At 42.6% G+C, this 23,974-nt stretch overlaps 1 protein-coding gene across 2 annotated transcripts; it reads left to right on the top strand.

The window, feature by feature from the left end:
• Positions 1 to 6,592: 6,592 nt before the first annotated feature.
• On the top strand, positions 6,593 to 22,261 carry BEND3 (BEN domain containing 3). Of its 2 annotated transcripts, XM_084827202.1 has the most exons (4): positions 6,593 to 6,962; positions 15,691 to 15,744; positions 15,975 to 16,189; positions 18,787 to 22,261. In XM_084827202.1, exons 2-4 carry the CDS (start codon positions 15,702 to 15,704, stop codon positions 21,007 to 21,009), a joined length of 2,481 nt encoding a protein of 826 aa, XP_084683328.1. In that variant the 5' UTR covers positions 6,593 to 6,962; positions 15,691 to 15,701; the 3' UTR covers positions 21,010 to 22,261. The 2 variants fall into 2 exon arrangements, with proteins under 2 accessions (XP_084683328.1, XP_084683329.1); XM_084827203.1 differs by lacking the exon at positions 6,593 to 6,962 and having other exon boundaries at positions 15,643 to 15,744.
• Positions 22,262 to 23,974: the final 1,713 nt, after the last annotated feature.

Raw genomic sequence — 23,974 nt, 5'->3', positions numbered from 1 at the left:
TATGGGTAGCTGCAGGGTCCCTTCTGGGCTTCTGTCCCCTAGGAGCAGCTGTGCCTGAGGCCAATACTACAGAGTAAAAAATAAGGTGGAGTTCAGACTGGCAAATGTTTTCTCATTTGTGAAGCAGAGCTTGGTTTGCACAAGTTTGCTTTTCCCTATTGAGTGACTGTGTGTGTGTGTGTTGCTAAACATTATAATGTATTTTCAGGTAAATCAACACTCTGCAGAACGAAATACAAATGCTTTAAACCATTGATTACATATTGAGTTCAGATGGCCAGATGCAAAGGCAGGTAGGGTTCCTGTACCTTTAATAGTTATGCAGGGAAAGAAGGAATCCCACCAGTGCAGCCTGTCAGGCAGGGAAGAAATTGTAGCAGTTGCTGAAATTTGCTGTGTTGTAGAAGAATAGATTTCAGTAGATTGGGCTGTATTTTACATCTAAATCTCTTCATGCCTTAGCTTAGTGTATAATGTTATGTTTAAATGTGTTCATAATAGTGCTCATGTTTCCAAATGTATGCAGAACATTAGCCAGCTGATACTTGGGGCCAGATTTGGCGCTAATTCCCCATTTAATGATTTCTACACCAGTTATGTAGACTTTTGATGTTGTCAAAAATTAAAGAGGAAGTAGATTTTAGTGAAAGGGAAAATATAAGGAATATGAAGAATTTATGGACTCCAGGAGACAAAGTGATGCCCAAAGATGCATCCAGGCAGAGGAATGTGTGCTTAGCTCTTAAAAGTCTGAGTTTCAGTCCCTGTGTGCAGGGTTTCCCAACTGGGTCTTGCCCCCCCCCCCCATTCCACTGTGAAAGTGGCCCTTCCTGCAGATTCCATTGCACAAGCAGGACCCACCACTTGGGCAACTGAGATTCAACGGCTCCTAGAAGAAGACCCAAAATGAGCAGAAATACTCATTTCTGGATCAGGACAAGTTGGCGGAGCTCCCTTATGTGAGCGCTGCTGAACTGCCCCATTCCAGAAATGAGTGTTTCTGTTCATCTCTCTGGGAAGCGTTAATCTGTTGTGCTTGCAGGATTGTATCAGTGGGGACACAGCACCCCGTTAGATACAGTCCTGTATATTCAACCATGTTTGTGGTGCTCAATTAGGGTTGTCACCTCTTTTTTCCTAACAGGATCATCTTTAAGAACTGCATGGGAGGCAGGTACAGTATGTTCCTCTCCATAGCGGGAATAGGTGTACCTATTAAATTTGCCTGGTAGATATGGGTAGAATTTTGTTTGGTTCTTATGTACTTTGCAGCCAAAGATGGAGAGGCTCTATACAGTCAGTAAAAACAACACCTGGAGCTGACTGTGGCACAGATCATGAGCTTCTTGTTGCAAAATTTCAGCTTAAATTGAAGAACGTAGGGAAAACCACTAAACCATTCAGGTATGACCTAAATCATATCCCTTATGAATATATAGTCGTTAAGTCGTGTCTGACTCTTTGTGACCCCATGGACCATAGCACGCCAGGCCTTCCTGTCTTCCGCTCTCTCCCAGAGTGTGCTCAAGTTCATATTCATTGCATCGGTGATGCTATCTAGCCATCTCATCCTCTGCCGTCCCCTTCTCCTTTTGCCTTCAATCTTTCCCTGCATCAGGGTCTTTTCCAGTGACTTTTCTCTTCGCATTAGGTGGCCAAAATATTTGAGCTTCAGAATCTGTCCTTCCAATGAGCAGTCAGGGTTGATTTCCTTTAGGATTGACTGATTTGACCTTACAGTCCAGGGGTAAGAGTCTTCTCCAGCACCACAGTTCGAAAGCATCAATTCTTCGGCGCTCAGCCTTCCTTATAGTCCAGCTCTCACAGCCATACATTACTACTGGGAAAACCATAGCTTTGATTAGACGGACCTTTGTTGGCAAGGTGATGTCTCTGCTTCTTACTATGCTGTCTAGGTTTGCCATAGCTTTCCTCCCAAGGAGCAAGCGTCTTTTAATTTCATGGCTACAGTCACCGTCTGCGGTGATCTTGGAGCCTAAGAAAATAAAATCTGTCACTGCTTCCATTTCTTCCCCTTCTATATGCCAGGAAGTGATGGGGCCAGATGCCATGATCTTCATTTTTTTAATGTTGAGTTTCAAACCAGCTTTTGCACTCTCTTCTTTCAACCTCAACAAGAGGCTCTTGAGATCCTCTTCGCTTTCTGCCATTAGGGTGCTATCGTCTGCATATCGGAGGTTGTTGATAATTCTCCCAGCAATCTTAATTCCGACCTCTGATTCATCCAACCCGGCATTTCTCATGATGTACTCCGCATATAAGTTAAATAAGCAGGGTGACAATATGCAGCCTTGTCGTACTCCTTTCCCAATTTTGAACCACTCGGTTGTTGCATATCTGGTTCTTACTGTAGCTTCTTGACCCTCGTACAGGTTTCTCAGGAGACAGGTAAGGTGGTCTGGTACTCCCATCACTTTAAGAATTTGCCACAGTTTGTTGTGATCCACACAATCAAAGGCTTTAGCGTAGTCAGTGAAGCAGAAATAGACGTTTTTCTGGAATTCTCTTGCTTTCTCCATGATGCAGCGAATGTTGGTGATTTGATCTCTGCCTCTTCGAAACCCAGCTTGTACTTCCGGTAGTTCTCGGTTCGCATACTGCTGAAGCCTAGCTTGTGGGATTTTGAGCATCACCTTGCTGGCATGTGAAATGAGCGCAATTGTGCGGTAGTTTGAACAGTCTTTGGCGTTGCCCTTCTTTGGAACTGGAATGTAAACTGACCTTTTCCAGTCTTGCGGCCATTGCTGAGTGTTCCAAATTTGTTGGCATATTGAATGCAGCACTTTAACAGCATCATCTTTTAGGATTTGAAATAGCTCAGCTGGAATACTGTCATCTCCGCTAGCTTTGTTGTTACTAATGCTTCCTAAGGCCCACTTGACTTCACTCTTGATGATGTCCGGCTCAAGTTCAGTGACCGCACTATCATGGCTATCAAGGACATTACTATCATGGCTATAAAGGACATTAAGATCTTTCTTGTATAGTTCTTCTGTGTATTCTTTCCACCTCTTCTTAATCTCATCTGCTTCTGTGAGGTCCCCGCCTTCTTTGTCCTTTATCATGCCCGTCTTTGCACAAAACGTTCCCTTGAGATCTCCAATTTTCTTGAAGAGATCTCTAGTCTTTCCCATTCTGTTGTTTTCCTCGATTTCCTTGCATTGTTCATTTAAGTAGGCCTTCTTGTCTCTCCTTGCTATTCTCTGGAACTCTGCATTCAGTTGGATAGATCTTCCCCTTTCTCCCTTGCTTTTTGCTTCCCTTCTTTCCTCAGCTACTTGTAAAGCCTCATCAGGCAGCCACTTGGCTTTCTTGCATTTCTTTTTCTTTGGGATGGATTTCGTTGCTGCCTCCTGAACAATGTTACGGACCTCCGTCCATAGTTCCTCAGGCACTCTGTCTGTCAGGTCTAATCCCTGAAATCTATTCCTCACCTCCACTGTATATTCATCAGGGATATGATTGAGGTCATACCTGAATGGTTTAGTGGTTTTCCCTACATTCTTCAATTTCAGCCGAAATTTTGCAAGAAGCAGCTCATGATCTGAGCCACAGTCAGCTCCAGGTCTTGTTTTTACTGACTCTATGGAGCTTCTCCATCTTTGGCTGCAAAGGACATAATCAATCTGATTTCGATATTGACCATCTGGTGATGTCCATGTGTAGAGTTGTCTCTTGTGTTGTTGGAAAAGAGTGTTTGCTATGATCAGTGTGTTCTCTTGGCAAAACTCTATTAGCTTTTGTCCTGCTTCATTTTGTACACCAAGGCCATACCTGCCTGTTACCCTGGTGATTTCTTGACTTCCTACTTAGCATTCCAGTCCCCTATGATGAAGAGGACATCTTTTTTTGGTGTTAGTTCTAGAAGGTGTTGTAGGTCTTCATAGAACCGATCAACCTCAGCTTCTTCGGCATCAGTGGTTGGGGCATAGACTTGAATTACTGTGATGTTCAATGGTTTGCCTTGGATTTGTACTGAGATCATTCTATCATTTTTAAGATTGTACCCCAGTACTGCTTTTCCCACCCTTTTGTTGACTATGAGTGCTACTCCATTTCTTCTAAGGGATTCTTGCCCACAATAGTAGATATGATGGTCACCTGAATTAAATTCGCCCATGCCTGTCCATTTTAGTTCGCTGATTCCCAAGGTGTCGATGTTCAATCTTGCCATCTCATGTTTGACCACCTCCAGCTTACCTTGATTCATTGATCTGACATTCCAGGTTCCTAAACAATATTGTTCTTTACAGCATCGGATTTTCTTTTCACCACCAGACACATCCACAGCTGAGTGTCCTTTCGGCTTTGGCCCAGCCGCTTCACTCTTTCTGGCGCTACTTGGAAATACCCTCTGCTCTTCCCCAGTAGTATATTGGACACCTTCCGACCTGAGGGGCTCATCTTCCGGCGTCATCTCTTTTAGCCTTGTGATACGTTCCATGGGGTTTTCTTGGCAAGAATACTGGAGTGGGTTGCCATTTCCTTCTCCAGTGGACCACATTTTGTCAGAACTCTCTGCCATGACCTGTCCGTCTTGGGTGGCCCTGCATGGCATAGCTGATGGCTTCACTGAGTTACGCAAGCCCCTTCGCCACAACAAGGCAGTGATCCATGAAGGGGTCAAGTAATGTAGACAAAGATAAATTGGTTAATGTATCCAACATACTACAGGCTAATCCAAAATTTTACACTTTACTACTAAGCGATCACACCAATAGTGATTGCAGTACTAAGCAATCACCCCAATGGGAGAAACTTTCCTCTTCTTATAACTAGAATATATTAATCACATGATGTCTTGTTCCACACACACACACACATAAATATATATGTATTATATGTAGCACAGTCATACAATGGGAGGGTTTGCACAATTGCAGAAGGAAAATAAGCCTGCCAGTTGTATGCTGTCTGCCATAATTACCCTCGCCAGGCACAGCTTGTCCTGATATCTGAGCCAGGTAAGGGTGGTTTACAAACCACCCCACAACTCTAGAACAAGCCATGGGTTCCAGGGTGGATTGTAAACCATCCCTGCCACCAACTCTCACTGAGTTTAGACGTCACAAGCTGTGCCCAATGACGGTAATTATAGTAATTAAATGGTGCACGACCAGCAGAGAAAATAAGCCACCATGGCTTATTTTCATTCCTCAATAGTGCAAACCTGGTCAATATATAAAAACTTTGTTACAGTGTAGTTATAGTCTGATGTATCATGATAAATAGAAGAAAATTGTATTTCATAAAAACAATACATGTAAAATTAATATCACATTATACATACAATAATCCTATGCAGCGATAGGCAACTTGTGACCCTCCAGATCTTTTGACCTACAACTCCCATCATCCTTCACCACTGCCTATGTTGGCTAAGCTGATGGGAGTTGTAGGCCAAAAGATCTGGAGAGCCACAAGTTGCCCACCTCTGCCTTGTGGGATGGGGGCCAGAAAAGTGTATGGGGGGGCATTGTTCAGGATGGATTGTTCCTATCTAGGTGCCAGGGAAGGGCCGTCTGCTTAGCCGCAATCTGGGACTATATTGAGAAGTACTTAAACGTAACTGCCAACTCCCCTTCTTCGCTCCCCCACCCCCGGGAAATTCCACGCCACACAGCATACGGCTTCAGCGGCACGGCCGCCTCTCACGAGGTAAGAATCCTTCTGTAAAATTTTACAGCACAAATGTGATACCATACAAATGTCAGGGAGGTGTTAACATGAAATTAGAATTACTTTTCAATTGTTTTATTAGGATATTTTCTGATTTATCTTTTGCAATCACAATATATATTGTGGTGTTTGCTCTGTTCAATGCTCTAGCATTGAAAGCTTTGATCCCCTGGTCCTGAAGGTTTGATTGAGCCATTGAGGATAAATTCATTGAACTTTTTATATCTATTCTACTACTGTCCCATGTGCCACTCCTTAAAACTAGAAAGCAGTTCTTCTATCAAACACCACTGGCTAGAAGCAAAAGTGGCAATAGTTGCTCAAACAGCAGCAGGGTTAGGGAAACCTTTTTGGTTTAAGCTGCAAGTGTGGGCATTTTGAGGTCCTCCAGATGTTTTAGCCTACAACTCCCGTGATCCCTCACCATTGGCTATACTGTTCATGGCTGTGATAAATGCTCCAGCCAAAACATCTGGAGGGCCACAAGTTGCCCACCTCTGCCTTGTGGGATGGGGGCCAGAAAAGTGTATGGGGGGGCATTGTTCAGGATGGATTGTTCCTATCTAGGTGCCAGGGAAGGGCCGTCTGCTTAGCCGCAATCTGGGACTATATTGAGAAGTACTTAAACGTAACTGCCAACTCCCCTTCTTCGCTCCCCCACCCCCGGGAAATTCCACGCCACACAGCATACGGCTTCAGCGGCACGGCCGCCTCTCACGAGGTGTTATGACCCGTTGTTTCTGTGGAGTGACCGTTGGGGTGGAAATTGGGAGGGGCGGGGTGAGAGCTGAGGAAGGAAGGAGCACGAGCGCCACAGACCGTCCCTAACGGCTTCTTCTAGCCAGGCATAGCCACGGGGAAGGGGGCGGGGTTCAGAAGCGCGCGCGCGCACGGGGAGGGGAGGGGGGATGCGCGCGTGAGCGGAACGAAAGGGGCCGCCGCATTCTCTCGCGCGCTGTAGCGCCTCGCCTGGATCAGCCCGCCTCCCGTCCTTGCACATTCTCTGTCCCGGGTGGCCGCAGTGGTTCCTCGGGGCTCAGTGTCCTTGTGCGGAAATGACACACGGCCCCGTCACGTCACGCGAGAGCGCAGCGCGCGGCGGACCCTCACGCGCACACACATACACACACACAAAGAGCTAAGGGGGAGGGGAAGACACGGGAACCAGCCACGGCCGCTCTTTTAAAAAACACCACCCACCCGAGACCAAGGGGCCGGGTACCCCCACCCTCCTTTTTCCACAGTGCCTAAGAAGGACCCAGGTAAGCCCCTTCCCCCTCCCAACTTTCTCCCGCGAAGGAGGCGCGGCCCCACGGTCCGCGCTGCGCCGCCTCGTTGCGCTCGCTCGCTCGCTCCCCCCACCCCGATTCACTTCTGGCCGCCCCATCCCGGGGAAGAAGCAGGAGCAGCCTCCTCCTTCAGCCCCCGCCCCGCTTTCTCAGCCTGGCGGCTGTGGGAGGGAGCCATGGCTGCGCTCTGCGGCTCGCCCCCAGACAGCCCGGGCGCCTCCATCTCTGGTGGGGGGGCAGGGAGACGTAGAATGCCTCCTCCCTTTCTTACGCGCCCCTGTATCCAGCTGCCACATAGACCAGCTCAGGAGGAGGAGGAGGACGGCGGCGGGGGTGGGAGCATTCCGGAAGCGGCCGTCGCGACGGGGCGCGCGACCAAAAGAGGGCTGGCTCAAAAGGCGCTTTAGCGGGGGGCGAGCGAGCCGAGCCGAGCCTCCGGTGCCGCTTCCCTTCCTTCCCTCGCCCCAGCTGCTTCCAGGCACACCTCCCGCCAGGTCATGTTGCCTGGAGACTGCTCCCCGGCTGCCAACAGAATACGCTTTCGCGACTTGTCGTGGGGCCTGTGCCAGCATCAACGTCCACACACACACCCGTTGTAGCGGAATTTGGATTTAAGCTATTCAACTTGTTAAACTGCTAGTCAAACTGCGAGAGGAATGAAGCACGATTCCCCCGCCTTCGTCACCCCCCCCCCATCGTCGGCCATTGGATTTGGGGAAGGAATGGCCACGTGACCCTGCGACCCAGCGCTCTGCTGCCTCGCGCTATTCAAGGGAGAAGTGATCCCAAGTTCCCGCGCGCCCAGTGCCTTCCTTTCCTTATTGGCTAGTTTCCTGGCATGGTCCCTGCGTGACAGCAGTTAACGACAACATCCCCTCCTTATCTGGGTTTTCAGGCTTCCTTGGAGGAGAGATTCTTAATTCTCCTCCTCCAAGTGGCTCCTTCTCTTTTCCAGGCAAGATCTTAATCCATTCATAAGGATAAGAAAGACAAGGTCGTTCTGAAACGTGCATGCTTTCTGCATTTGGGGAGAGTGATACTGGACTAGTTCTGGATTTGGGAGGGCACTCTTGGCAACAGGTTGATAACAGAGGCCCTGAACTTCTGCTGCCCATCTGGAGATGAGAGGGAGCCATCTCCACTTAACTGCCCCCATCCAGTTCCTCATTCTCTCTGGGTGACACCAGTAGGTAGTGGCTTCATTGGGCCCAGTCCTCACAGCCTTGTTGCCCAGAAATTCAAAACACAGTGGGCTAGACAGAAAACACAGGTGAATGGGTGGCAGCATGGCTCCTTAGAGCACTGCTGTGACCATTAGCCTATTGCATCAAATCACAGTGGCCATGCTCCTCAGAGACAGAGAAAGAATTAAGGGAAGTTGGGAGTGATGCTTTCAAAAACAGCTGCTGCCTCTGCCTTGCTCTCCCTCCAGGTAGCATGGCAGGAAGGATTGGGTCTAATCCAAAGTGCAACTCTATCCAGAGGCAACATGCAGCTGGTGGCTCCTTGAAATCACATAAATTTACTGGCTCATCTGCTAGGTGGCAGAGCTGTGAGGATTGCAGCTCCTGTACCCAATCCCATCTGCTGCACTGCCCATAGAGAGCATACAGGCAAACAGCTCACCTCTTCAGCTGCTACCTCTACTAGCTTGCTTGCGCTGTTATTTCTCCCTGTGAGTTCCGAGGCCCAATCCTCACAGCTGTGCCACCCTCTATCTGGGTAGTGTGGCTATAAGGAACCTCTGGTCACAAGCTTGCTCTCTTTCTGGGTGGCATGGCTATGATGATTGAACCAAGTGTCACCCCAACCAGAGAAAGAGCTCAGATGAGTGAGGAAATACTTTTATTCCTGTACTTGCTTGCCTGTGCTCTCTGGACTGTGCAGTGGTTAGGATTAGAGTCACTTGAGGGAGGGTGGGAAGGAGGATAGGGGGCCCACAGCTTGTTGCTGAGGGCCTCCCAATAGGGTTTCCCATCACCTTTCCTGAAGAATAGGTTGTATCTGAATGTAAGAATGACATCCTTATGAATTCTTGAACATCTTTTGCGGGGAGAAGACAGAGCCATCTCTGTTTGCTTGCCTTTCTATGGGTTGCGGTGATGGGCCCAATCTCCATCATTGCCCAAGCTGCAGGCAAGTAGCAGAGATGGCTGATTCTTGCAACAATTGCTCACTTGCCTGTTTTGGCAGGCAGCTAGGCAAGCAGAACCTGCCCTCAAAGTCAGGATTCAAGCAGGAGATGGGGAATACAAGGTGTTGCTGCTGCAACAAGTGGCCTGTACAGCACGGTGGAGGGGGAGGCGCTCACTGTACTTTTTAAAAATGGAAACTGAAAGGAATTCATAACTTACCACTCTGCTTCCTCTTGAGTTATCTTCGTCTATTGCCTTCCCCCCTCCTGCTCTGTTTGCTGGGAGCTCAGATTGAGATGGGCTTTATTTGCAAGGTGTTGGTAACTTGTGCAAGGAACAGGGATTTGCAGAATGGCTGACCTACACACACTACAGTAGGGCAAGCACTAGATAACTCCTTAATTTGTAAATAATGTTTTCTTTATAGTAATACTTATGGGGATGGTATATTTATTATGATTTAGGGAGGATTGCTCTCTTTTATGGACTTCTCTGACCACCCTCAACTGCTTTTTAGTATTGGCTTCTGAAACGTATAACTATTTTAGTGTGGGGGGGCACTAGAGATGGGGAGGTAGGCAGACAGATTGCACTTGATAATACATGGTAGACATACATAGCTATGAGTTAATAATTGTGTTTACTGTTTAAGGATGCAGTCCTCTGGCCACTAAACAGCGGCTAGACAGCCATAGGGTTGTTTGGTTCTGGGAACTGACCTCGGAGCCCGTGCTCCGAGGTTGGTTCCCAGAACATCACCTCCCTGCCGCCTCGTAAGAGGCACGGTTTGCCTCAGGCTCCGCACATGGAGGAGCAGTGTGGAGCGGGGCAAAAGCAGGCATTCCCAGGGGCAGGGAGTGTGGAAGTGCCAGTTTGACGCTTCCTATGCATCATCCAGCCTCTCCCCCAAGTCCCATGGCTAGAGAGCTGAAATTGGCCGTCTAGCCACAAATACAGGGTGGCCAGAGCGCAAAGGAGAGGCTCCCCTCCGCACTCCGCCCACCCTGCACTGGATAGGCAGTCGCCTCCGAATTTGGAGGCAGCTGCCTATCTGCATAGGATTGCTCCCTTAAAGGCATATGCACAATTCAGCTATCCACCAAGCTTGTAAGTCACATTCCCTATATATGCCTTTAAGATGGGAGTAAGCCTAATAAGCATCTTGAACTGAGTTTGAATCAAGGCAAGGGGAGAGGAACACCTAGATCCCATGTTCAGCTGACATGTTCATGCCTTACAATATTTTCTAAGCAAAAAGACCCAGCTTCATCTTCAGGAGCTTTAGACTACTACTTCACAAACCTGGCAAAAAGTTTTTTTTTAAGAAAGTCTGATGTCACACAAACACAGGGTTCCTCAGAAAGACCAAATGCATCAAGAATGAACTGAAGCCCTATTCAGACATTCAACCTGAATGCATAGGCTACAAAGTATGCAGGGAGCCATGACCCCGGCCCTGTACACCATATGCTCCTGTGTTCAGGCTAAACACCTGTACAGTCTTAGGACGAGGAATTATCCAGCAGTTGTAAATCTTAACGTTTGTGATGTTAATGATTTTGAAGACAGAAATATTTCAGAGTTGCCAGATACTGGTTCATGCCTACGTATGTAAACAAGTTACCTGGTCTAACTGACATAGCACAGTCTAAAGAGGAAAGTCCAATGCAACCACTTCTAAAAAGTGCCTTCAACAACCTGTGCCAAATCATGGTGACATTTCAAGTACACATGGTACAAACTACTACTGATTGGAACATAGCTGGAAAATGCGGTGATTGTAGTCCACAAAAACATGGGAAAGGATGGTAAACATAGGTGTTCTATGGCTAATTTGTACATCAAGGAAGTGTTTGTGTGGGGATTTTAGCTTGTTTGAATGCTTTTGCCTTATTTTAATTTGACTTTGGTTAGTACTTGTAATAAAAAATAAGTTACATCAGCTAAATTACCTTCATTAAAATTAATAGGATTTATTTCAGAGAAAATATGTTTAGGATAGGAGCATTCATGTGAAATATACCATTATTTTTGCCTAGTGAGAAATGCATTTTGCCCCTTCTGGCTGAGTTGTAGGCCTCCCATGGTGCTGGGGCCTCAGCAGCTGATGGTACTAATCCTGACATTGAGATCATACAATCACAATTGCTGACAATTTATAAAGGAAAAGACTGTATATTTTTATTGGGGTTAGGATTATTGATATTACAATAATCCGGTGAGTTAGGACACCCTTATTTTGTGCAAGATAAGATGGTGATTTGCAACGATCACAGAATTAGTCCACGGCAATGGTGGAGCTTCTCTACTAGTATCCCAGATCCATCCAACTATCCGCTAGACTGCATTGGTTCCTATAAATTTATGTGATTTTAAAAAACACGTTTTTAAATTTAATGTGAACTAGATAAACAATTACAGATAATTTGGGCCAATCACATAGATAACAGCGCCACGCATGCACACAGCCAGCTATTTGCTGCTGAGATGGAGTGCTGCCATAATGTTGCACTGTGGTTCTACAGCAAAGCATAGAGCAGCTGCTCGTATAATTCTCTTTGACAACCAGAAGGCAGGGAAGGAGCTATTTCATGGAAATATTTGGTAGCATTAGGATTCTACCTCTTGTGGCTAAGCAATAGTAAGTTGTTTTGTATGATTACAGTTACTGGATATAATAGGCAACAAATTCTGATTGAATAATGGCACAAAAGAATGACAAATTTAGGTTATGAAACCTCTTGGGTTTTTGTGGAGTTTCCCAGCATGATATTGATAACCAAGTTGGCCAATTTAAATTGTAAAAATACATGATGACCCATTTCACACATCACAACAATCTACAATTTTTTAACATTTGGGTTGTTGCTTGTTAGGCAGCATAGTGCTGTATGCTGCCTGATTGCTCCTGCTGCAAGTGGGAGTGCTGAACAACACAGGGACACTCCATCCCTGGGTTGTTTACTGTTGCATCTGAACCCAGACCTTTGGCTTTTCTTTCCCCCAACAAGCCAGAGAAAAAGCTCTAGAACAAACGATGTCCAGGTTCAGACACAATGCTTAATGGGGACATGCTTCTGAATAGACATGAGCAGAATCAAGCTGAAAGCTACCAAACTATAAGGCCAAAAGGCAGGATGCCATGGAAATAACACAGTGCTAAACCATGCTTCTTGCAGTTCTCTCAGGCGTTTTTCACTGCAAGTCAGAATGCAAAAAAGAAACTAAGATGGAACTGACTGACCCCAGCCTCGGTTTTTGCTATCCTTTGAGTCTATTCTGATGGTACATAAGAAGCTAATGTAAAGGGGGGAGGGGGAAAGAAGGTAGAAAGATACCACTCATACATATGGCCTCCCCACATTAACTATATAAGAAAGACCAACAAATTTACAAGTTAATTTGTGTGAACAGAACAATAAAATCTCTCTTGGCTGAGAGAAACTGTTGATGAAACAACTATAATTGCAACTGTTAGTTTCATCATCTGGAATAATAGGGGCCAAATAATGGCTATTTCATGTGCATTCTTTTCTGATGGAACAGAAAATTTACACATAGCAATATCAGAGACTTGCCTGATAACCTGAAGGCATATTTACTCACTGCAGAAAGCCAACCAGACAAGCATCCAAAGATGTGTGAACAGTACATCAGGATTTCTCATTTCAGTGTGTATGTTCAAATACAAATGCGTGAAGTATATTTTTTCATCTATTTTGCACACATCATTTTACTTAGAGCTTTTTGCTTTAAGTAACCCCATTACCTGCTAACATAAAGGTTTGGGAGCCTGGCAGAGGGGCTTAGAGTGGAAAAAATGTGGAAGAAACCTTTTTCCTAAGTTCTTGTAATGCTCCAGATATGGAGGAAGAATCATAGTTATTTTTTAGAATGTCAAAACTATGTCTAGGAAAAATAAGCAGTAAATAATATATGGTATTTTATTATTAATAGTTCCTCTGTATTTTAGGTGCATAGATAGCAACCTATCTGACTGCATAATATGACTAGAAATACATATTTCCATGTGGAAATTAGGAATTTTGGAAAATGCGTATTAATTTCAGTGCCTTAGGAAGGAGTGACTTTATTCTCTTCATTTTTAATGACTTGGAGGAGGAGGTGCAGGGAATGCTGATCAAATTTGCAGATGACACAAAATTGGGCGGGATAGCTAATACTTTGGAAGACAGAAACAAAATTCAAAGTGATCTGGATAGACTGGAGCGCTGGGCAGAAAACAACAGAATGACATTTAATAGTGATCAATGCCAAGTTCTGCACCTAGGAAAAAGAAACCAAATGCACAGTTGCAAGATGGGGGATACATGGCTCAACAACACTACAAGCGAGAAAGATCTTGGAATTGTTGTTGATCACAAGCTGAATATGAGCCAACAATGTGATGTGGCTGCAAAAAAGGCCAATGCTCTTTTGGGCTGCATTAAAAGAAGCATAGCTTCCAAATCCTGGGAAGTACTAGTTCCCCTCTACTCAGCACTGGTTAGGCCTCATCTGGAGTACTGTGTCCAGTTCTGGGCACCACACTTGAAGAAGGATGCAGACAAACTGGAGAGGGTTCAGAGGAGGGCAACAAAGATGATCAGAGGACTGGAAACAAAGCCCTATGAAGAGAGACTGAAAGAACTGGGCATGTTTAGCCTTGAGAAGAGAAGACTGAGGGGAGATGTGATAGCACTCTTCAAGTACTTGAAAGGTTGTCATAGAGAAGGCCAGGATCTCTTCTTCATCATCCCAGAGTGCAGGACACGGAATCATGGGCTCAAGTTACAGGAAGCCAGATTCCGGCTGAACATCAGGACAAACTTCCTGACTGTTAGAGCAATACGACAATGGAACCAATTCCCTAGGGAGGTGGTGGGCTCTCCCATACTGGAGGCATTCAAGACGAAGCTGGACAGCCATCTGTCAGGGATGCTGTGACTTGGATTCCTGCATTGAGCAGAGGGCTGGACTCGATGGCCTTGTAGGCCCCTTCCAACCCTACTATTCTATGATTTAAACAAATGGGAGGGTTCACATTTAGGAGTTTATGATGTCATCTGTGGGTGCCATTAGACTATTGAACCAACATTTTAAGCAAACTGCCTTATATCAAGCTCTGCTTTCAAAGAGAGAAGAAAAAATGAGGAGGAAAATATATTAATCGAAGTGGTATGAATCCCAATGCATTCCTTGCAATTAATTCTTCATTAAAGGATTCACATCTCTTGGAATTTATAGGAGTAGCTCCAAAAGGAGCCTACAAGGTAGGGGTCAGTAGGCTAGTGGCTCCTTTTGGAGTTAGTCATCTAAGTAATTGAAACAGAGATGAGCTAATTCTTTTTCTGACCGTTCCCTGAAGAGCTAATTGCTCAAAATGAGTTGAAATTTAACAGGCCAAACATATACATGTCTATACAGAAATAACTCCCATTGGGTTCAGTGGGGCATACTCCATAAACCACTTGGATTAATTTGTCTCCTGAAGCTGTTGGGTTTTTGTATTTGTTTGTGGTGCTGCCTCTTGTTGTGCTCTTCAGAGAGATAGCAGCTACTTTAGAATCCTACATTGTGCATATAATTATTCTCCAGTGACCCTGCTTTGAAATTTTTTATTAAAAAGTAAGCAATAAATTGCCTAAATATATATATTTCATCTATATAATTATTTTAATTACTGACCTTCAGTTGATCTAAAGCATAATTTCATACTTAACCATCAGATAATTTTCAGTGTGTTAGTGTTCATTGGTCCAATAAAAATTAGAGACGTAAGATGAGACAATAATCTTTTTGTACCATCATCTTTAGGGCTCCAATTATGTATACACTTACCTGGCTGGGAGTAAGACCCACTGAACAATGGGATTTGGTTCCAAATAAGCATGCATAGGATTATACTGTGAAACACTGGAATTAAGCTTTTTATATAGAAAATTATTTCAGGCTTAAGTGTTTGGAGAAAAAAATAACAGGGGCTGCATGCCTAGTCGATGCTTATTTGTTCAAGTCAAACACTTGAACAAGTACTTCCCACCACCCTGATTTCTGTTGTGGAAGCCCCACTGAATCCAATCTCCTGTAAACAGAAGGGCTCTGCTGGATCCAAACCTATGTATATCACAAATATCAGTGCCATTATTTTTATATTGTGTGAAAAAAAATCAATTTTTGCTAATCTCTCAAAGGATCCACCTTCTTACTCTGTGACAACCTTTCTTTTCAAGAAGTCTTGATGAAGTTTCACAATGGTTCCCTACAGTCTTAAGAAAACCAGTACCAGTCCTTTTTTCATTTCATAGACTGCAGTGGTCACTTTTGCTTATCAGGAAGCAAAAGCAGAAAGTGATTGCATGTAACATTGCATTCATTGTTTCATAACACTGAAGTAAATGGGGCAGCCCTTATATATACAGAACCTTGTAAACACCCTGTATAATAAGCACCAGAGATGCTGGATTTTGGCAGTTGGCTTTACGCTATACTTATGACATGTCTCTTCTAAGATGTGTAGAGTGTTTTTTGTTGTTGGCTTATTTCTCTTTTTGTTGTTAATATAGAGGAAGAGAATATGAACTCTGCTGAATTATTTGATGATGAAGACAATGCTGAAGGTAGCATTCTACCTTTTAATATATTTTCTGATCGGACCAAAATACTTATATAGTCTATATCAAAAATGCATTTTGATACAAACATTCTGATTCCCTCATGAGTAGTATATAATATGAAATATGGTATGGTGTGGGAGATAGTGGGAGACAGTAATACCAACACTGGAATCACTAGTGTAATGAGTTTCCTGTCAGTGACTCATATATTACAATTTTTTTCTGTTTCACAGTTATTATCAAAAATATTATGAAAGTAGAAATGGACAAAGAAGATGAAGTCCTAGACTGCTCTGTGATCTCAAGACCTGAAAAAAACTCACTGGATGGTTTAGTGACTTGCCTACAAGACACCAACAAACGAAAACGGACCTCATTTGGTTGTGATGGCTCAGGAAGCCACCAAGAAATTCTACCAAGTGTAAAAAAAAGAGGCCTTACACAAGAGGTGATTCCTTTACATTTAGATTTTAACAGCATCTTACTTAGATTTGTAACTAACCCTTTCAGGTTAGCCAGCAGTTAAATGTATTTAGTCAGAGCTAATCCTTGCTCTGAAATACTCAGTACTCACTAGGGTATTTTATTTTATGGATGTATTAGGCTGTAACAAAGCAATTATGCACACAATTATTTATCTAAAAACTAAAGGGATAAAGTGCCCCTTAGAGGCATCTTAGAGACTAATTGGATTATTGGCGCACAGTGTTATTTTTTTTAAAAGCAAAATTCATCAGATGTGTGCGATAGGCTGAGAACATGAGGTGTTGCAAACATGACTTTGCATATAAAAACTCATGACTTATTGCTAGCACTGTGCCGAATTTTTTGTCCTATTTATTTTCGACCATTCATTGGGGGGCAAAAAGAAACTGCACCCGAAAATTGTGGGAAGGGGTGATAATTTTGGAGAAATTTCTCTGGGCGCAGGGCTTCAGTGGTTACCTTAATGAGGTGGAGGTGGCAGAGGGGTGTGTATTCTTCCTTTTATCATCCCCCCCTGCCCCCACCCACCCCCGTTCTGTCCTCACAGCCTCTCTCTCTGCTTGAGCTTCTTGGAAAGCCTCCTAGAGAACTTAGCCAGGACTCCCTCCCTTGTGACTTTCCAGTGCTGCTGCCTGCTGAATGCCTGAAAGCTGGGAGAGGCATTTTGGTTTTGCTTTGTTGTTATTAAAAGTCCTTTCAATAACAACAACAGTAACAAAAATAACAACTGTGCTGCCTCCAGCTCTATATTAAAGTATAGGAAATGTATACATTTATAGTGGAGTGGAGAGATCAAGGATCTGCTAGCCAGGCCTGCTGTAGCTGCATCCCAGCAGTCTGAGATGAATAGTAGAGACTTTCCTTTGGGCAGGAGTGCTTCTTTAGGCCTAGCCAGCAAAGAAGCACAAGGCTCAGAATACCTGGGGGAGAATACTCTGTTTTTACCAGGCCTCACCCCTTTTTCTTCAGCATCCACCAATAATTTCCCACTGGACCTAACCCTCATTTGAGACAACCTCATGTCCTGTGGACTGCGAGTTACTATTTCTTTGTTGTTCCATTGAAAGAGATTGTTCAATAAAGGTTTGTTTGTTGGATTTAAAGAGAGGCTTGAGTTGAACTGGCTGAAAAGTGTCAATATGCAGGGCACATAGGCATGGAGACAGCACAACAACTCCTCTCTCAACTTTCAGGCATGAGCAGGCAGTAACACAGGAAAGCCCCAAGGGAGGGAGTCCTGGCTAAGTCCTCTAGGGGGCTTTCCATGAAGCTCAAGCAGCAGATGGGGCTACAAGGACAGAAGGGGGGGCAACGGTAAAAGAAAGAGCACATGCGAACCCCTCAGCCACCTCCTTACAGTAAGGTAAGCACTATAGCCCTGCACCCAGAGAGATTTCTCTGAAATCCTCAACATCCCAACAAAAGAGTCAGAAGAAGAACTGCCTATTTTGCAGGGAAACGAAGAGGTTGTGAAAGTGCAGGTAGGGTTTCAGCAGAGCACTACTTATTACACCAATAATAGCCCTTTTAATATTTTTGTTGCTATACTGATTAATATGATTATTCCTGTGGATTAAATCTAAAATAGCCTAAGGAGGCAATCCTGTGCACGCTTACAAGGGAGTAAGTGCCAGTGAGCTCAGTGGCACGACCTTCTGAGTAAAGATGTTTAGGATTACATTGTAAGTAAACATCTGTGCTCCAATCCAGCAAGGTTGAGCCATGTACTTCTGATACCCCAAACAGCACTATCGGGGCTGCTTATTAGGTGACATTTTGTACTTCATTTCTGGTAAGCAAATACAAAATACACATGCATCACATTCTGTATGAAGACTGTGTATAAATTTTATTTATTTATTAAGACTTGGATCCCAAATTTGCTCCTGCCAATAACAGCATCCCATGAACAGAGTTCTGCTTCAAGCTGAAGTATGTGGGGGCTGAAGATAAAGTAGAAAATGGACAGTTTTGGTACATGAATTACCATAAAAATTAGTACATCATTTTGATAATGAATGTGTCAATTATTTTTTGAACACCATTTGGTATTGGCTGCATTGATCTCAATTTTATTCTTGTTGTATATGGATTAGTGAAACTGATGATTTCATTCTCATGAGATTAGGGAACCAAACAGTTCATTTGTTTATCTGCAGTAGGTTGCAGGCTTGATGTATTGCATAGCTCACAGCTCAGCATAGATGTGATTAAAATTACACACACACACAGTTCATAAATAACAAAATGCTGCTAAAATAATGATTTAATTTTCATTTCTAACAGTACATTATGGGTTGGATCTAGAGTGAGTTTCTTGCTTCTAGGTTGCATTTCAGTCCCACTTAAATCAATGGGAAAAGTTAGTCATGACTAAGTGAAGTCCCATTAATTTCAATCAGAATTAAGTTCAACTCACTTAGTCTGGATCCAACCCTATGACAATATTGTATCAAATTCATTTACTGCTTAAAATTTAGGATGCATTTTTAAAAATCTATTCCATAAGGACAAATAAATTATTTTAGAGGTACTAATAGCATATTTGTTCATTGAAAGGGCCTTATTTCAAACTTGCACAGAGATGGGTCACCTATTCAAGAAGATGTGGAACAGCCAAACAAGAGCAAGAATCCTAGCGTAACATGGGTTTGTGAAGAAGAAGCTTTGAATAACACAGTCATGCCATCATATAAGAAACCTCTGTATGGGATTTCACACAAAATTACAGAGAAGAAGACATTGCCAGGAACCGAGCAGTTTGCTTCTTATGAGTTGTTTGAAAAGATTAATCCTAGCAGTCCCTCTAATCTTCGGACTTTGAATGAGCAACGCAAAAGAGATACAAATGCTATTACAGCTGCAGCTTCTGAGTCTGATCCAAATATATATTCTTTAATACAAAAAATGTTTTACACACTGAATACCTTAAATTCCAACATGACTCAGCTTCATAGCAAAGTAGATTTGCTATCACTAGAAGTCAGTAGAATTAAAAAGCATGTCAGCCCGACAGATACAGTAGCAGAATTCAGGCCACCTCCTGAATACCAACTGACTGCCTCAGAACTCAAACAGATCATGGATCAGAGTACATCAGGTGGAGATTTGGCTTGCCGATTACTTGTACAACTTTTCCCAGAGCTCTTCAATGAGGATGAGTTAAGTAGGACCTGTAGTACGTGTGGTTATCTTAACAAAAAAAAACTTGAGTCATTACATCTGCAACTCATCCGAAATTATGTGGAAGTCTGTTATCCTTCTGTGAAGAATACTGCTGTTTGGCAGGCAGAGTGTTTGCCTCAGGTCAATGACTTTTTCAGCAGCTTTTGGGCTCAGAGGGACATGGAAAATAGCCAGCCAGATATACAGTCCTCCAGTTTTTATGAGACTGATCAGGTCATTGATGATAAGGAAGATGAAGAAGCTCTACCCATGGAGAGGACTAATTCCATCACCTCTGAATGGGTATTTGATGCTCAGGATATAAATGAATTTTTAGATGAAGCTTCGTCTCCTGGAGAATTTTGTGTCTTTTTGCTACATAGATTGTTTCCAGAACTCTTTGATCACAGAAAGTTAGCTGAAAGATACAGTTGTTATGGAGAATGTGGGAAACAAGAGCTTGATCCTCAGCGACTTCAGGTAATCCGCAGGTACACAGAGATTTATTTTCCTGCTATGCAGGAGAGAAAGTCTTGGTTACAGCATTGTGTTCAGCGAATAAATGATGAACTCGAAAGTATGTATCTAGATGACAGTGAGAGTGAACAAATGAGAGATGATTGCTATGATTCTTCTAGTTTGCCTGATGATGTGTCTATTGTAAAAGTGGAAGATAATTTTGAATATGAAAGGCCAGGCAGAAGGTCCAAAAAGATTTGGCTTGTGCCCATAGACTTTGATAAACTTGATATTCCTTCCCCTGATTTTGATGTCCCTATCCCAGACTACCTGTTAAGCAAGGAACAGCTTAAGAATATCTATGAAAGCAGCTTGTCTATAGGCAATTTTGCTTCTCGGTTGCTAGTTCACTTATTCCCTGAATTGTTTACTCATGAAAATTTAAGGAAGCAATATAATTGTAGTGGATCTCTGGGCAAGAAACAGCTTGATCCAATTAGGATTAAATTAATTCGACACTACGTGCAAATGCTATACCCAAGAGCCAAGAATGATAGAGTATGGACATTGGAATTTGTTGGGAAGCTTGATGAAAGATGTCGTCGCAGAGATACTGAGCAGAGACGCACATACCAACTTCAGCGAAAAGTCCATGTACCAGGACCTGAAAGGAGAGAATTTCTGACCTATGCAATAAACCCAGAAAGATTTAAAGAAGAATTTGAAGGACCGCCATTGCCTCCAGAAAGAAGCAACAAAGATTTTTGCAAGATACCACTTGAGGAACTTCTTGTTCCCCCTCCAGACTTTCCTGTGCCTTCTGTGTATCTGCTGTCTGATAAAGAAGTAAGAGAGATAGTACAGCAGAGCCTTTCAGTTGGTAACTTTGCTGCCAGGCTTCTAGTAAGACTTTTTCCAGAGCTCTTTACTTCAGATAACCTCAGACTGCAATACAACCATTCAGGGGCTTGTAACAAAAAGCAGCTTGATCCTGTCAGACTGAGACTAATCCGTCATTATGTTGAGGCTGTTTATCCTGTTGAGAAAATGGGCGAAGTGTGGCATTATGAATGTATACCAAGCATTGATGAAAGGTGCAGACGTCCCAATAGAAAAAAGTGTGACATATTGAAAAAAGCCAAGAAAGCAAAAAAGTGAAGGGATCTTTTGAGTTTCCAAAGATGTTGACTACTTAAGTTATTTTGAAGGAAATTGAAAAGTCAATCTGTTTTAGACTGAGATTACTTAGTATAGTCACTCAGCACTAGGGCAGCTGACCTGTAAAATTGTTCTGGTGTAGGGGAGACAAGAAGATGTCTTTAAAAAATCCTATTGAAATGAATGCATATTGTGAGAGAACATATTTTATAACTCCATTCATTTCAGTATGCCTTTATGTAGGCAAGATTCTTGATAGACAATGCCCTTACTACCTAAGTTCACAGCAAGAAACTATAAATTATCAAAGATGATCCAGTAAAATCTCATTTAAATATAATATTCATCAGTGGAAATTAAATAGCTTTTAAATTTTTAATTGATTTTTAACAGTAAGTAGTCATTTGCTCCTTAAGGCAGTTTTCAGTAGGTACCTTTAATCAATCATTTGGAAATTAACCAATTTTTAATCTTTCAAACCTGTAGTTTTTGAAGTGCCATACTCTGAAAAGAGTAGTAAACCAAGATAGTTTCTTTGCTAATTATAGCTATTCATTGTATTAGAAGAGTGAAAATATTACAAAATCAATGAACAGAAAAGTTACACTTTTTTTTTTGACAGTTTTCCATTTTGTAGCTGAATTGGTGTAAAAATTATGATCATGGCATTATTTAATATGTGTGTTTATGTTAAGATTGTAGAACTGATACTTCAATTTTTATTCATGTAAGTTATTTTATTGTCTTCAGTGTGACCTCTTGATATAAAAACTACTGGTATGAGTAGAGGTTGTGAAACAGAATCCTGCCCTGTATCAGTAGAACATGGTGCTATTGCTTGTTGTTTTCACTACTTATAAGTCTTATACAAAAAGTTACTTGAATTGAAGAATGTACAAAAACATTTAAGCCCATATTATTTTTGTCAGTAAAATTACTTCAGCCTTTCAAATGTTTAAAATATTAAATATACGTACTTCTATATTTGATTATTTGGAATTATATATACTAAGGGCCCTCTCCATTGTATGTTGCTTTGAGTTGGAATCACTTTCTATATAGTTAACTTCAGTTCAGGTAATCAAAATCATTGATTGTATGTTTCCATTGAGTACATCCAAACTCCAGTGAAAAGTTAACCTTTTTGCCTTTTCATGGAGAGTGCTGCATTGTATCAAGGCTTTGTTGTCCTCTTTCTTTGGTAATCATGAGGTTCTCTGTGACAGGAAATAATAAAATCACTTCCCCTAAATCATTGTTTTCTTATAGGCTCTGGGTTGGTTCCAGAGGAAGTTGTAATTTAGTTCCATTAAAATCAACTATGACATTAGTCCCATTAAAAAGTCCCATTAACTGGTTTAATTGATTTCAGTGGGACTAAAGCATGACTAGCTTCTTCAGTATCCAAACCACTGGGTTTCTGAGAAGTCAATGGAGCTCTCCAGCATTCAGTTCAGGGAAGGAAACCAGTCCCTGCCTGTGAACCACACACATAATAGCTCCATGTGCACATTAGGTCCTGGACTGGGATGCTTGTCTGATGCTAGTGACAATGATAATTTAATACAATTTCTGGTCTGACACACTCATTTGATACTCTTGTGTGTTTATTTAGATCCAGTTATTATGTAGCCAAATAAAATTTTATATTGTAGCAACTGAATTAAATGTGATATTTTAATGCTGTTTTTAGGATTACATTGCTCCCATTATTACACAGATAGCCTTTTTTAATGCCAAGAACTGGCCAGGCTCTATTGAGACCATTTGCTAGTCGACAACTGCTACCCAATTTTCCTTATGACTTAACATCCTACAAATATACATGTATATCCCATCAATAAACTACCTGCATCCAAATCAGAGCCAAGAGAACATTTTTCCAAAGATAAACTTGCCAAACTGTCTGCATTCTTCCCTACAATGTTAATGCATACTTAGCAAAATGAATGTATCAAATGATGGGGGGTTTGCTTGTTTTAGTTGTATGCTATCTGGTAACTCCAACTTCTTTGGACAACATAAAAGTATCATGAAAATTGCAAGCTGACATATAACTACATTTGTTCTGCAACTCAAACTCTGTATACATATATATTTTTGTAGCCTACTTTGTCTCTGACCAAGTAGCACTTCTGGATAACTTGATTCTTGTCCATGTTTAGAAGATAAAGATTGAAAGATATTTCCTTTATAAAAGCTGAATTGACTTGTTAGTGGCTTTGACAAAGTGATATGACAAAATTAACAGTGCAATCCTACACATCTACTCAGAAGTAAGCCCTATCGACCTGGTTTGCATGATCACCACAGCCCACCGTGGCTTATTGAAGCCACAGAGGGCTATGGTGCATGAATTTTGAATATTCAAGCTGTGGCAGGCAGGGCATGGTTAACAAATCATCCATAACCCATGGAATGTTTTAGTGTTGTGGGTGTCAACAACCCACCTTCGCCAGGTTTGGGTGACATGATAAGCCATGGCGCCACAGCTTGAATATTCAAAATGGCCACCAGCAAGCACCACAAACCACCATGGCTTGAATAAGCCATGGTGGGCTGCAGCAAACATGCAAACCATTCCATTCTGGTAAATACTCTCAGGTAGATGTGTATAGGACTGCTACTTCTCTAGTTCTGATGACTTGTTAAATAATAATTCATGGTTTTAGATGGTCAGATTTTCCCCCCGTATAATGATTTGCTGAGAGAATGTAGACCCCAATACACACACACAGGTTGTCTTTGCATAGGCTGCCTCATTCACTGAAAAATCAGGAACAGTTCTGTGTTGCTACCATAGGGTCAGAGTACTATTTATGTTGATATAAGTGGACTATGAATTGTATGTGCATACAGCTACTACGTGTCACAGCAACAGTTTGGGAGCAACACATTTGAAAAATGAGAAAGCATTTTTACCCTTGCCCGACAAATGGCCCTTTGCAGATAATGATGTCCTAAA

The sequence above is a fragment of the Heloderma suspectum genome, chromosome 1 (genome assembly GCF_057233095.1).
Source record: "Heloderma suspectum isolate Gila_16-S chromosome 1, 16-S_ref, whole genome shotgun sequence".
Lineage (NCBI taxonomy): Eukaryota > Metazoa > Chordata > Lepidosauria > Squamata > Helodermatidae > Heloderma > Heloderma suspectum.
The sequence above is the reverse complement of the archived record's forward strand: the minus strand, read 5'-3'. Positions and strand labels throughout refer to the sequence as shown.